The sequence below is a fragment of the Sesamum indicum genome, linkage group LG12 (assembly GCF_026168435.1).
Source record: "Sesamum indicum cultivar Baizhima isolate 11 linkage group LG12, ASM2616843v1, whole genome shotgun sequence".
In the NCBI taxonomy this organism is placed as follows: Eukaryota; Viridiplantae; Streptophyta; class Magnoliopsida; order Lamiales; family Pedaliaceae; genus Sesamum; species Sesamum indicum.
The window spans coordinates 8012005-8027333 of NC_142668.1; the positions used below are offsets into that span (position 1 = coordinate 8012005).

The following is a 15329-nucleotide window of genomic DNA, read 5'->3' on the forward strand; positions in this document are numbered from 1 at the left end:
ATAATAATAATTTTTTGCTCGGTATCGTCACTTCAATTAAGTCACACGATATAATTGCTGTCAGTTTTAATTTCATTTCTTTTAAAATACAAGTTACGAAAAAATATGGCTCCTAAATATTTTAATTAGCCATTCACCTCCTTATTATATCACGTCGTTTCGAATAATAAGTGAACTATGTATGTATATTATCTTCTTTCATTTCTTGTTTTGTTTTTTTTAGTCAATCAAAACAAGTTTTATTAAAATTTGGTATAATTATAAATATCTCTTTATTGTTTGAAAATTATCGCCAATATCCCCTAATTTTAACAACCATTTAATAATTAGCTCAATTAATTAGTTTTCGTTACTTTGAAAGATTGTGGTGCTTTATTATATTTTTTTTAAATAAAATAAAATCGCGGTGCTGTCTATATCTTTAAAAATTTCAAAACAACACTAGTTCCGTAATAATTTTTTTATATTATTAAAATAATTTCTTCTTATCTCTGAGATACACTTATTTACTTATATTTTTTTTTATATCTCCAGAACATAAAATAAAACACTCCAAAAACGAAACCAAACACATTGCATATTTTTGCCTCAGGAGATCATAAAATTGTATTTTTAAGTCTTATAATCTCAAATTTTAAAAGCATTTCAATTTTATAAGTGGACTTAAAAAGCATTTAAGTTCACCAAATGACTAAATTAATGTTGAGCAAAACCCCAGTTGCTCTCCTTCTTCTTGTCGCCATTCACCCACTACTTCACCGTTACCTGTCCTGATCTCTTCCAAAATATCCCCGAATTCATAGCCAACGAGGAAAACACAAGAGAGAGCAGAAGAGGAATCCATCCATGGAGAACGGGGGGTCGCCGAGGAACCAGTGGTGTTTCAAGAGGAACGAAGAGCTTACCCGGGCCTCAGCGGTCACCGTTAGAGGTGTGCTAAACATGGTGATGGAACATCTCAACGCAAGTGACCCCAGACCCGTTATTCCGCTGGGCCACGGCGACCCTTCCGCCTTCCCTTCCTTCCGCACCACTCCTTTAGCTGAAGACGCCGTCTGCGCCGCCGTGCGCTCCGCCAAGTTTAACGGTTACTCCTCCACCGTTGGTATTCTCCCGGCTCGCAGGTAAAAATAGAAGAACTTTTATCACTGCCGGCTCTCTATAACTTTTGCCCTTTTCGGGAATAGCGTTGTCGTACATGCATGCGTAAACGGAATCTTTTTTATCCTGTTAATATTGTTGGAAATATAGAAGAAAGAGGTAAATCGTCTGTTTACTTGTATAATTTTGATCGAGTTTGATGTTTATTTTGTTCAAGTCTTTGGTGGTTAGCTTTTTTTGCTTGTTGTTAGCCGGACATGTTTTTCTTCTACAATGTTTGGTGAAAGAAAATATTTTTTCATGATATTTTGTGAATAATACTAAATGATTAGTTTGTATGTAAGGGTTAGAGTCTTTGTGTTAATGTATCTTTAATGCTGGCTTGAAATGCATAAGACAGTGGTGGCGACAAGGAAAAGCCTCTTGGGCTGTACACTCTTGTTCAGTAAAGCTGATGAACATGTAGTTGTGTGTTAGCAATGGCATTTGTTTTATTCTGCCCTGAATTGCGTTCGTGAAATCATATGCCAAGTTACAAATATGCCCTTTCTTTTTTTTTTAATGAAAAAAAGAAAATTAAGTAGAAAATTCTGGGATTTAGTTTTGAAACTTACATCCAAAATTGATTGGAGGTGGTGGGGCAGTCTTAATCAGGTGTATGCATGAGATATTTGAGGCTGAGTATGAATTAAAGATTACTTATTCAGATAACTAATGTGTTTGGAGTGAATAGTATACTTACTAATCTGTTATCAAGGTTTCTAGTTATGCTAGACGGGTTAGGCAAGCTATGCCCAGACTACTTAAACTTCTGTGTGTAACTTTTCTGCCAAGATATTTGGTTACAGGCATTGTCCATCTTTGATGTTGATGCTGTATTTTCAATTTACTAATTACTGCACCGGACATCGTAGCTTGAAGATCTGCCTTTCTCCAATTAATATTCAATTCCATGCATTAACTGTTAAATTCAGAAGTTGACATGAGAATTAATATATAAAAGGATGTCTCCAGTTTTGGTTCATGCTGATATTTTGCTCTAGCAATTAATTCAGTGTAAAGAGTAACCCCAAATACTCTGGAGCAACTTTAGAAATTGTTATAGTCCATAGGCTAAAAGGTAGCAATGTAGAAGGCTTGATGTAGCCTTTTGAAGGATGCAAGTTAAGGGAAAAGAAACTTCACAACTCCATACTTAATCCTGCGCCAACTTCATTTGATCATATAGTTCTAGGATTTCTGTAAGGGGATAAAACATAAAAGAGATAACTGTTCTGTGCTTTTCCTGATAACTAGAAGAGACCTTTAATTATTTTTGCAACCACAGATACCATTTGTATGAGAAACCAATTTGAATATAGCCTCCAAGAAGTCTTTTGACTTCCGTTTGGGCCATTCAATAGAGACAGAGTTCAAACAGATTCTCTTACTCAGTTAGAATCTCTGACAAGTTCATGTGTGTGAGGGAATGATTATATTTAGTATGGTAAGGGAAGGCAATTGCATGGCATGGAACTTCTTTGTATGAGTCTCTAAAGGCATTTTTCTTTGAAGGAAGAAGCTGCTACCCTTTCTCACTCTTCTATGAAAAAGAGCCTAGGCAAGCTGTAATAAAACTTGATCCTGATGTGGATTTCTGGAATGAATTCATCAACGAAGGAATCCACTAAGTGGTTGCTTAGGGACCTTGGCTCACAATCTAGGCTGTTCCACTCTCATCTTTGTGTCTTAGCACCCAAAAAGTCTGTCCATGCAATGATCTAGGCCTGCATTCGCAATTTTGGGGTTGGTAACACGAAATGGGGCCACTAGTCCATTTTGTGCTCTGCTTTATCATACACTACTGAAATCGGTTTCGTGGATAACCAGCTATGTCCCGATCTTGGTTGGCCTTTCACACCTAGCCACAAGTCATTCCCGTATACGTAGATTTGGTATAGGTGGGAACTACTGCCACTATACCCAAAACTTCATTTAAGATGAATATTTCTTTGAATGATATTACTCTTACAACTTGAAGGCCTCAACTTTTTAGTAATATTGCTAAAGGAATGATATTACTGTTACTCTTATGAGCTTATATTTGTACCAGGGTTATTTCATAAAGGATAAATACTATATTTAGGAGGAAAACTGCTCTTAATTAACTCCACACTTTCTTTTTTTATCTGAGATCTATTGAGATCAGTGAGGGTTCTCATGATACGATGAACTTGTTCAGCATTTCTATTGAGATAAGCCAGAACAGTAGTTCAGTTATGCACCGAGGTAAAAAATTGGAAAGAATTGATAACTTCATCCAACTCTTTCTTTTGTATGGAGAAGGATATGAAATCAAACAAATTGGCACTTCTTAAATCTGAAGCATGTTAATGTGATCAAACTAATTATTTCCCAAATCTTCTCTTTCTTTCGTGTCTCCTGGTCTGCCTTTCTAGCCTGTCTCTCTGCATATCATACTCAAGAGAGCGAATGTTTTTGTTCCTCCCCTCCTGACATCCATGTTCTTGTTGCCTAAAATAAAGCTTGAGGGTTTATTATATCTCCCCTCATGTGTCATCAAATTCCCCTTCCTCACTTTTGTTCTTGCATTGTACAAGAAAGAGAGTTTTTCAGCAAAGTTTTCTTTGAAGATAGTATTTATCAATTTAATCCTTCCCCCTGACGTAGTTTAGAAGTCTTAGATTTTGTCCTTTTTTGCTTTGGACGGTGTACTTTCTTCATAATGTAATTTAGATGTGCAATCCATAGATTTTTATAGTGTTGTATGGAATTCTTTTTGTCATAAGCCAGCAAGAAAAGAAAATGACGCTTAGACAGCACAAGATCAACAAAAATCACAGAAGGGGTGGGGTTCAAGTTAGAAGCCTTAGTAAAGCCATTAGCCACCTTCAGTGACAAAAGTCCAGTTGGTTAACATCTGGCTCCTTGATCTGCTTTTGTTCTCTGACTACTCAGTTGTCTTCAAAGGTATGTAGGGTTCCACATGTTCTAGTCATGCATAAACATCAAGCAAAGAAACTTAGTAACTTTCTCATGTTTTAGAGCTTCTCTTTGATCTATTTCTGAAATTTTGAAAAGCAAAGCACTTGGAACTTTGTTTTGATATTCTGGCTGGGAATGCTTCGAGATATAGAGAATGCAGCTTATTACTGGCAGTATTTCAGAATAAGTGAAATAAAGAGAACAGAGAACTGGAGGGACAATCTCTCTTTCACATACAGTTAACATAAGATGACCAGTTCCTATTTTATCTCGATGGTTTAAACCACATGTTCATTGTTCAATTTCATGTCATTAGGCCTCCAAAAGAAGTTTTTTGTAACTAATTGCTTATGACCATTTCAATTGACTAGAATCCCATATGGTAATAAATTTTGAATGAAAGTAGACGCTTTTAGTCTTGAATCTTATGAATATTTGGAATTAATTGAGTTAACAGTATTTGCTGCAAATGTTTAAGTTCATATGCTTGTTTACAACCTTTTTGTCTGAGCAGGGCAGTAGCAGAATACCTGTCTAAAGACCTTCCACACAAGTTATCACCTGATGATGTTTTCCTAACTATTGGATGTACCCAAGCTTTAGAAACCATTCTGACTGCCCTTGCTCGTCCTAGTGCTAACATCTTGCTTCCAAGACCTGGTTTTCCTTACTATGAAGCTATCGCTGGGTTTCGTCATCTTGAAGTCCGGCACTTTGATCTGGTCCCGGAAAAGGATTGGGAAGTTGATCTGGCTGCAGTTGAAGCTTTGTCTGATGAAAATACGGTGGCCATGGTTATTATCAATCCAGGAAACCCGTGTGGAAATGTTTTCAAGTATGAACACTTGAAGAAGGTAGCTTATTGAACTGTTTGAGTAAAATATAGGAACTCCATTACTTATCGCAATAGCTAATGTCACCTGCTTATTGATTGTTCATGTGATGTAGGTTGCAGAGACGGCAAGAAAGCTTGGAATCTTAGTGATTGCTGATGAAGTGTATTCCCACCTTACCTTTGGAGGTAGCCCATTTGTTCCAATGGGAGTATTTGGATCAATTGTTCCTGTTGTTACAGTTGGATCAATATCAAAAAGATGGATTGTTCCTGGTTGGAGACTTGGCTGGCTTGTCACAAATGATCCAGATGGAATCCTCATGAAGCAAGGGGTATTTCCTTATCTTGCAACTGTTTTATCCCCTGGAAAACCATTGGTTGCTAACTTTGTACTTTAAGCATGGGGTAGTCTATTTCATTACTAAATTCCAAAAGCAACGTCGAAATGACTTTCTGGGGAACATAATAAATACTTGAGTGATAAATTCCCACAGTGTACTGTCTATCATCAAATTATCACAGCTTTGAATCGGTTTGATCTTTTTGCTATCAGCTATGATTAGTTACTATGGATCCAATATCAGTAAAGAAGAAAAAATTCTTGGAGTTGGGGCACTTCGAAATTATTATTCAATGTTACGGAAATTGCAGAGATTAAAAGGGAACATACTACTATATCCTCTAGAGAAAGTTCCTCATCATATGTGTAGTTAAGGAGATATATGAGCCTAGTTTTCTACTTGCTGTACCAAGAGCAGATCTCGTTTTCTAATATGCATTATGTTACTGTAATAAGATTAAGAATTTTGCATATGGGCCATTGTGTTTCGCAAGGTTAAGAGATCCTCGATTCTGTTTACACTGCCTCTGCATATCGAGATTCTTTAATTTTGGTTAGCATCAACAGCCTTAATCTTTTTGCACATCTTGTAACATGCAAACGGATTGGTGAATCAGTTGCAGTCCTAGATACTCCCCCAGCATAGGCGTTTCAACAACCGATAAATTTCCACTCTACCAAAAGCGGAGATCACAGTTTTTGAACTTGAAGGATGTTGGACATCTAAGTAATATATCAATATGTTCACACTCTCTTTTAAGTAGGCCATCTCATTTGGCTACTGGAAAATCATGTTTCACAGCTGAGAATTTGATGTGAAATTTTTTATCCAATGGTGCTGAATTTTTGTATGTTCTTAATGTGTAATTTGATAATAAGGAAGTATGATGTGCTTCTATGTCTATGAACCATGTCATTTTGTAGACATGAAATCTTTTGACATTTCATGAGAAATCAATGCAGTTTCTCTTATCTGCAGATTGTTGACAGCATCAAGGGGTTTCTGAATATTACCTCTGACCCCGCAACCTTTATCCAGGTTCCTTCATGTGCAATCTTTCTTTCTTTCCCTTTTATGGGGACCAAGTTCTCATTTCTTTTTCATTTTTTTTTCGTTCATTATTTTGGGTTTCACATACTCTTAGCATTAATGAAATTTCAGTGTGTGGGTTGGAGTTGGGATATGAGTTTGAATTATATTCAAGCTGCTGATAGAATAGCTATCAGATACCTTATACTTCCAGCCACAACAGTGGACAACTTCAGTGTCATGTGGGAAATCGAACAAAGTCTCAGTAAATACACAGAATTAGACTAATTAGTAGGTATCATAAAGTTGGTCAGAACACAAGTTCTAGGAATCACAGGCATCAGGAGAATCCTGCCCATACCAAAGTGTGCGTACAAGTGAAGCAGGGGTCTTCAGTCAAATGTTCAGCGAGAGCAGAATTTGAGTGTCTTTGGCTAAATTTATTTACTTGCGCTATTTTAGGTGCTGGGTTATATTAAAATAATACATTCTTCCTATGTCTAAAGCTTAATGGCTCTTGGTACAATACAACTTTCGCTCAATCCCTCGTCTTCTTGCAATGACTTTGTTATTAAATGTTGTCCAATATATATATATACACATCTGTGAACAGGGGGCGCTTCCACAGATTCTTGAAAATACCCCAGGTGATTTCTTTCTGAAAATTGTTAGTACACTTAAAGAATCTGCGGAGATATGCTATGATAAAATCAAGGAAATCCCCTGCATAACTTGCCCAAGCAAACCTGAAGGATCCATGTTTGTGATGGTAAAGACAGAATAGCTTCTACTTTGTTATTATATCAGTGAATAATCTGTTGCATGACATCTGATGAGCCTTTGCATCTCAGGTGAAGCTTAATCTGTCTCTCCTGGAAGATATTAAGGATGATACGGACTTCTGCTGTAAGCTGGCTACAGAGGAATCCGTGATAATTTTGCCAGGTAAAAATGGATCAGATGCAGCAGGCTTCCCCATGAAAATTTTAATAGGCAAAAAGACATCATGAGAAAAAGGAAAAGCAACATAATTCCCTGAACCTGAAATTAAAAACAAAAAGGGCAAATGTGACCTCCCGATTGACACAGGAGGCAATGAGCTTCTTTGTGAAAAGTTAAGGGTTTGCATTGCCCCGCTTTTTCTATTTCAGAGGGATTTTGAGTCTTTTAATAATTTTATAGGCAGGTAAAATGGAATTAACCTGGTAAAAGTTTGGATGCATGGTTGATGAAACATCATAAAAAGGATGGCTGTTGCTCTATTCTGCTTTAGTCAATCTGCAGTAAGGCTAGGCTTTCTTAGCATTGTGAAAGTCTTGTTTTTCTCAGTGACGCTTTAGCGAACATGCTGATTTTTGCAAGTGCCAATTTGACACTTCTAATATCGTCTTGACAAGAGAAAAACTCGTCTCATTGCAGGGGTAGCCGTAGGGTCCAAGTATTGGCTCCGAGTAACATTTGCTATTGAGCCATCATCTCTCGATGATGGCCTTGGAAGAATAAAAGCATTCTGTCAGAGACACGCCAAGAAACAATGAAAGTTGTTTCTTGGTATGCAAGATATGTTGATACACCCTTGTGTCAATGGTGGTGATATGAAACTCCGCGTTTCATCCAATGGCTCAAAAGTATTGGAGAATAAATGCTTGTAAGAAGATCTAGGTATCTTCTTCACTTTCTGCTCTCTGTTGAACACTTGAAAACATGTCTCAAAATATTGCCTGTAAGAACAGTGAATACAATCAAACCTGTCCGACTGCCAACATGTTGTGGATATCTTAATGTTTGTTGCGCGTCGTCCAGTTCTTCGTTTGAATCCTTTTAGCCATTGTAACATTTATCAGTTTTAGGCCCAGTCTGGCTATGTGCTTTTATAATTGATTTATGTGGTTTTATAAATTAATTGAGTACCAGAGAACTGGTTATCATGAAATGATTTTTGTAACATTTGATTTTACGATAAGTCATTTTGCGTTTCAAGAGGAAGATTGTGATGTTGCACGCCGACAGGGAATAAACCTAGGTTTAGAGAGATCCTATCTAGCCGACAACTGCAAGAGGTTGCTGGAGCAAAGTAGATCGATGGGCACCAAAGCTTTCATGGAGTCCCCTATTTTTTAGCCATAACCGACAACAAGGTGAAAAGAAATGGATCGGCCCAAGAAGCACAACAGAAACGCAAAATCTCAAAAATTAAAATGATATAGCAAAAATCATCCGGATCACGGGGTGTATCCTTAATCCATCCCGGGCATTCGGCATACAATATTAAAAACCATTGGCCATGATTCAAGAAAAAAAAAGAGAGACAAAATTGAAATTGAGGCTTACCCTTATTGTTTTCTTCAATCGGCTTCACGATAGACTAAGAGATAGATAGTATGGTCGAAAGAAATAGATGAATCCTTCTTTCCACCATACTACCTATCTTTTAGAATACTGCCGATTATATTCTGCTCATTTCATTTAAGTTAAGACTTGAAATTAGAATCCTTTTCATTTGACTTCATCAACTTTTGATAAAAACTCAGAAGGAAAGTTTCCAATTCACGAGGTTTTTTAAATCCACCGGTGAGATACACACCAAAGACATGTAGAATGATCATTAGGACCATCATACTTGACGACCATCGATGAACTGATCAGATTAACCAACCAGAGTTAGCTTCCGTCATTATATATTGAATAGAGGCAAAAACTTCAGTAACGTTAGGACGATAGTAAAAAGTCATAGGAAACCTCGTACCTTTTGAACCCACTACAAGCCATGATGACTAATCAACAAATCTTGGGGTAAACAGTCTCGACTGCTTATGTTTACTTTCACTTAATTCTTGTACGTAAGAAATGAGATTGAATTCCTTTAACAGCAAACTTGTAAGTTGTTTTATTTCACTCATATAACTATCTGGTTTAGTTCATCAACCCCAATGATGAATAAAAAAAATAGATATTTCACTCATTCAATTTTCTTGCTAGAAAGAAAAGAAATAGGGGAAAGTTTATGTCTTATCAATCAGACATAGAGATATTGATAATACACATAGAGTTAATGATACTTCATAACTAATTGATTGAGCAGCAGCCCTTAATGGCTTTGATCCAATCCTCCAACATAAGCAAACCACAAGATTTCCAATTTGAATCCTCTAAAACCATCCATGCTATCACCGACAAACATCTCCTCCTCGTGCTAGCAAGATAGGAAATGGGGAGAGTCAAGATCAAGGTCATGTTATCAAATTAACGAATTAATCCTCTACGTTCCTTTTTTGATTCAAGAAACAAGAAAGAAGTAGGGGTTTCTTGGAGAGATTTTGATGAGAGAGGGGGAGAAAATACCATGTGTAGTGTGTAATAGAGAGAATAATCAGTTGTGATGAGATGTCTAGTTTATTTTCCTAGTCTTTCTATACACTGGCTGTTATCCGAGAAGGTAGATAGTTAAACCACATCCCCGCTAGACCTCTTGACGGCCGAAAATTTGGATTTCCATGAAGCCAAAATTCGGCCACCTCTACAGTTTAGGAGAAGTCAACTTCTTCTTGACCAGACAGGGTCAAATCGGGTCATCAGCTTTAATTTAAACCAAATTAAACAAAATCGTAATTTAATGATCTCTATAAATTGAATAAAATTTAATTTCAAGCCCAGATAAAAACCTCCATGTCTTTTAATCTAATTAAAAGACGCAAGCCGGCTCTCTCTCAATCAATTTAAAAGGTTAAATCCAAAATTTAATTAATTCAATTAATTAAACTTTGGGAAATCCAACCCATGGATTATTTTACGTATTTGATCCAATCACTTATGCCTTTAATTCTTTTTTCTCCCGAAATTAATTTCAAATTATTTTTTTTCAGTTCCAGTGATCAGTGTGTGATTCTTTAGGTTCAGCCTCAACTAGACTTAGACGTGTTACAACATAATTAATTAAATTAAATTTAATTAATTATTTTTATCATTCTATAACAAAAAATTTTCGTTACCGTGGGTAACCGTCTAGAAACTGTCCATAGTATTAGAAACTAGGTTAATAATAGCGTAAACATTTAAGCTCTCGAATAACAAACAAGGGTTCCATCCTAGACTAAGCATCTATACTCATTACTAGAGACCTTGTTCAGGGAAAACCCATCACATTCATTCAGTCAATGTGGCCACAGATTCTAAGGGCTTATACAGGTCTTAGAGCGTATAAGAATTACTACTATGACAGTACTGGCATGGGACGGATTCTTTCTTGGAACCTACCATCCTCAATACATATTCTGATTGCACTGAATAGGACTTATAATAACCACATATGGATAAAGTCATTGTTTACTAGATCCAAGTTTTAGCCATCATATGCATGTGACTGCTAAGATTCCTCAAGTTCGAGAAATAATCTCGTACTACCGGAACTAAGAAATTCAGTTATACATTCCAAGCCTCCAAGGCTCCATATGAGGATTCTCATGAGTCAGTTCAGTTAGTCAACTACCTTGCCAACTAACCCACTAAAATTGCGTAGACGACCTACATCTCCTACCAACGGAACACAACACTGCAATAATTAGTAAAAGTCTCTATAGGACACTCGATGCTTTGTCTCGAGGTCCTTGATTTGGAATATTTCAGATCGATCTACTAAAGTTGGTTTTCTTGCTACCAACCTATACGCATCCCAATTCCTTGGGTTAAGAGTTTGGTCTGTGGGCTTTATTGTGAAGTTAAAATCAATTTGACATTTATAAATAAACACAACAAAGAACATCGGCACAAATGAATATTTACTTTTGTTCATTGAATAATATTACATTACATCAAAATTGTCAAAAATAGATTACACAAAAGCCTAATTTAATTTGGCTTTGTAGTCACCCATTCTAACAATCTTACAATTGACCTAAAGTCAATCACTCATTTGTCTCAAACTCATCTTCCCAAGATGTTGAACATGATCAATCTATGACACAAATTGGTCATCGGATCTGCTGTATTTTCTATTAAGTTGACTTGATCTATCCGAACATCATCTCTCTAAAGAGATGGTAGCTAAGAATATATTTGCGCCCAGTGAATTAACTTAGAATTTTCTTTTTAATAATATATTATTTGGTATAATTAAAGAATGAATTAAGAAAAACAGTTGACAATTGATTACTTAAAATGATATTAAACTACAATAAAAAAAATACAAATTTAAATATTTAAGCAATTACAAATAAACGAAGCAAATACCATAAAATTCTAAAAATTTTAATTCTTTTACACTTAAAAAATCATGTATGAAGAAATAATTGTTAAATTACTATTCAATAGCATCTCATATATATATATATATATATATATCGATTAACTTAAAAACAGAAAAAGTCAAACAATCTTTAATTGTCAAAAGCAATAATCCAAATCAAATAGACTATCAACTAATTAAATTTTATAATATTGAACTCAATAAATTTTTTTTAAAAAACTATTTATAGATAATATATATAAATATTAACCATATGCAAGCGAAAGATAATAATAGATTTAATTATGTAAGTTAGGAATATATTTTGCCGAAGCTATTGTCACTAGAGTTCTGATTCCTCATTCACTCAATAAAAAGACAGAAGCGATCAATGGCATACCGAACGAAAAAGATACACACTAATGAACATCGTTGGATTTCAAAATATTCAAGCTATATTGTTATTTAAATTTAGTACACTACAAAAAAGAATATTTTATTATAACGATTTTTGCAACGACTAACTTAAAATATTATAATCATTTCTTTACTGAAACGGCTTTTGTAACGGATAGTGTTACCGCGGCTATTTTGGGAGTTACAAAAATATTTGTAACGGCCTTTTGTACCGGCATGAGAAAGCCGTTATAATACTTGACCAAATGCAGAAAACGAATTTGGAGCTATTTTTGGTATGACCCATTTAAATTTGATAAATATATTGTTGTAACGGCTATTATAACGCATATAAGGACAGTCTTTTGAATTCTATTTGTAACAGTCGTGCCTTATTTTGTAACGATTTTTGTCGCTCAATTTGTAATAATCTTTTGAGCACATGTTGTAACGGTCTTTGGAACGGCTCTCATGATTGTGTGTTAGTGATCCTTATTCCAAAAATCGTTACAACAACCGTTACTACTGAATATATTTTTTATATTATTTATTTGTATTGAATTTATTACAATATAAATTTTTGTAAATAATTTTGTTGAATTTTTGTTATAAATATATAGTTGAATTTGTTTCATATGAAATATTATATAAAAAAATATATAGCATAGTAAGAAAATAATAACATTATGATTAACAAAATTAAAATACTATCTAAACATTGTATTTATAATATAGATATAAAATTTTAAAAGTAACAAAACTAATATAAATCGGCTTCTCTGTCGGCAGCGTCTGTACCGTCGTCGATCTCATCGTTAGGTTCCGGAAGATCAGCTGGAGGTTGCTGGATTTGTTGTTCCTCTATCATTTTTTGGAACAACACTTGCAAACAAATTAGTTAATTAGTAAAATAAAAAAAATTAATTGAAATTCAAAAAATAAAATATAATTTTAAGATACTCACCGCGACATCCACTGCCCGTTCTCTCACTTTTTGTATCACTTTTCGAACACCGATAGTCATGAATCTATAACTTAAAAAGTGATAATATTAAAAACTATTAATTGTATCATATTATGTATAAAATCATAATTTTCCTAATATATTCAGATTTCCTAAAATTTGCAACAAAATCAATAATTCGTCTATTCGTAAAATCAGCAATACAGTCCATAATATTCCGATAATTTGCATTAAAGTCCATAATTTGCGTAAATTTTCATACAACATATATACAAGTAATTTCATAAATATATTTTTAATAATCAACAATCATCTTGATGGGGAAATTATTTAAATAATGTATAAAAAAAATTAAGAAAGTAAGGTTGTTTTAAAACCTTTAGGAAAGTAAGTGGCACCGCGGTGCCACAATTTTTATTTTTAAAAAAAATTTTTTTTTACGTCACCGCGGTGGCTAACCGCGGTGACATTGCTTTTTAAAAAAAAAAAAAATTTAATGAGCCACCGTGGTGACTGATCGCGGTGACTGACCGCGGTGGCTCAATATATTTTAAAAAAAAAATTAATAAGCCACCGCGGTGAGTGAGAGAGATTTGGTGGTGGCGGCCAGGTGGTGGTGGCAGCGGCGAGAACTTAGGTCTTCCCCTAACCAAATTAACCTCGTGTTGGTTTTGACTAGGTTTATTAGTCCTAAGATCCATTTCTTTACTCTTTAGTCCATTTACTATTGTTTCAATATTAACACTATCTCTATCGTACTTAATAGCAACATTTACATCAGAGTAGGTTTCAGGTATAGCATTAAACAAAACAATTGGAGAATACTCATCAATATTTTTTATCACCAGTGAGTTTAATGTCTAGTATCAACTTTGTAATCATCCAGATTTTCATCAATATTTTTAGACTAGTCAAGTTTGTATCTGAAAAACTTTTTCAATAAAGACAGTTTACTAGGCAGGGAGGTTTCAGTATAAAGCTCTTAAAGTTTTTCCCACAATTCTTTTGAAAAATTTTGTTTTCCGACTTTTCTCAAAACTGTATCAGACAAGTTTAAAATAATAGATGAATAAGCATATTCGTCATTTTCTAATTTTTCTCTTCAGAAACATTTTCCAAATATTTTCCTTCAATAGCCTTAAAAACTTTTTGCTGAATCAAAATGCATTTTATTTTCTGTTGTCAAATTGAAAAATCACTTTTTCCATCGAAAGGTTGTAGGTTATAACCAGCCATTTAAAAAAAATTAAGGAAAAGTGTTGTGCAAGTTTTTAGTAATTATTAGAAAATGTTTTTAACAAGTACTCACAGTAAATAAGTCACACAGTAATACCAGATTTCAAATATCACGACAGATCACAAGAAATATCAAATAAATCGAGAATAGCAGTTTTAAAATAACACGACAGAATAAGTAGATCACAGAAGATCACTAGGAATCAGAAGATTTATAAGATCACACAGATGTATAAATCACAGCAGAACAGTAGGTATAATAGAAACACCGAGATCAACAGATTAGAAGTATTGAATCTCAAGGAAATCAACAGATTAAAAAGTGAGATCTCAACAGGTATATATATAAATAGCAACAGGTATAAAGGATCACACAGATCTATAGATCACAACATATCAGTAATAAAATGGAGAAATATGTAACGAGTCTGAGGCTAGCTAGCCTAAGTCCCGTCCAAATACCCGACGACCTCAGGGGTCCAGCCAAGAGGGATATTAGGGGGTTTTACCGCGGGAAATAGAAATAACAGAAAAATAGAGATCCGAAGTAAGATTAAGCAGAGATATCAACAGAAATAAAGAGGAGGGGTTTCAAAGGTTACCACCACCAACGACGGGATGAAGGATCAGAGTAGTGGCTCTGATACCACTGTAGTGTTGAAATCCCTCAGTGATATCTCTTTCACAACCAACCTATCCAACTATTACAGGTGAATATAGAGTACGAAACTCTTTATAGTTACAAGCCCAAATAAAAGAATAATACAGAAAAAATGATAACAAAAAAGATATAACAAATATGATTTGAGAAATAGGCTCAGATAGAACCAGATCCAACAGATATTGCACCAAGCAAGGTCACAGAGACGTCGATCACCACAGATCTCACCCACGGTTACTCCACCAAACAAACGTCACCAACAAATCACTGAGATCAATCACAAAGACCTAAAAGATGCCGTTCACTCAGAACTTTTAGGGAGATAGAAGATTTGTATGCATACTGTCATTTTGGCTGAGGAAGAAGACTCCCTTTTAAAGAGGAGAGAAAGGTTCATTTGAAAGGAAGTTTGGTGGCTTTCCAAAAGCCATTAGTTTGGCTTTGGAAAGCCACCACCTTTACCGGTGGTGAAAATGAAAAGAAGGATCAAAGAGATCCATGGCGGATTAGAGAGAAGAGAGAGTTGTAGCGGCACAGATGGGAGAAGAGAAGGGAGAGGA

General features: G+C 34.9%; 1 protein-coding gene and 1 long non-coding RNA gene across 2 annotated transcripts; one reads left to right on the plus strand and one right to left on the minus strand.

Moving 5' to 3' along the window:
* Window positions 1-695: 695 nt before the first annotated feature.
* On the plus strand, window positions 696-8093 carry LOC105178558 (putative aminotransferase TAT2). The gene is made up of 7 exons (XM_011102052.3): window positions 696-1124; window positions 4601-4940; window positions 5035-5253; window positions 6241-6300; window positions 6905-7060; window positions 7143-7236; window positions 7711-8093. The coding sequence occupies exons 1-7, from the start codon at window positions 847-849 to the stop codon at window positions 7827-7829; spliced, it is 1266 nt and encodes a 421-aa protein (XP_011100354.1). The 5' UTR covers window positions 696-846; the 3' UTR covers window positions 7830-8093.
* Window positions 8094-12573: 4480 nt separating this feature from the next.
* On the minus strand, window positions 12574-15329 carry LOC105178557 (uncharacterized). The gene is made up of 2 exons (XR_016063009.1): window positions 12873-15329; window positions 12574-12790 (listed from the first exon to the last, which is right to left on the minus strand). It is a non-coding gene; the product is annotated as an uncharacterized LOC105178557 (long non-coding RNA).

What these genes read in the sequence shown, in the direction of transcription:
- LOC105178558 (XM_011102052.3), top strand. Translation starts at nt 847, where the DNA reads ATGGAGAACGGGGGGTCGCCGAGGAACCAGTGGTGTTTCAAGAGGAAC. An exon ending in GAATCCTCATGAAGCAAGGG is followed by an intron (nt 5,254 to 6,240) that starts GTATTTCCTTAT and finishes TCTTATCTGCAG; the next exon opens with ATTGTTGACAGCATCAAGGG. An exon ending in AAGGATCCATGTTTGTGATG is followed by an intron (nt 7,061 to 7,142) that starts GTAAAGACAGAA and finishes TTTGCATCTCAG; the next exon opens with GTGAAGCTTAATCTGTCTCT.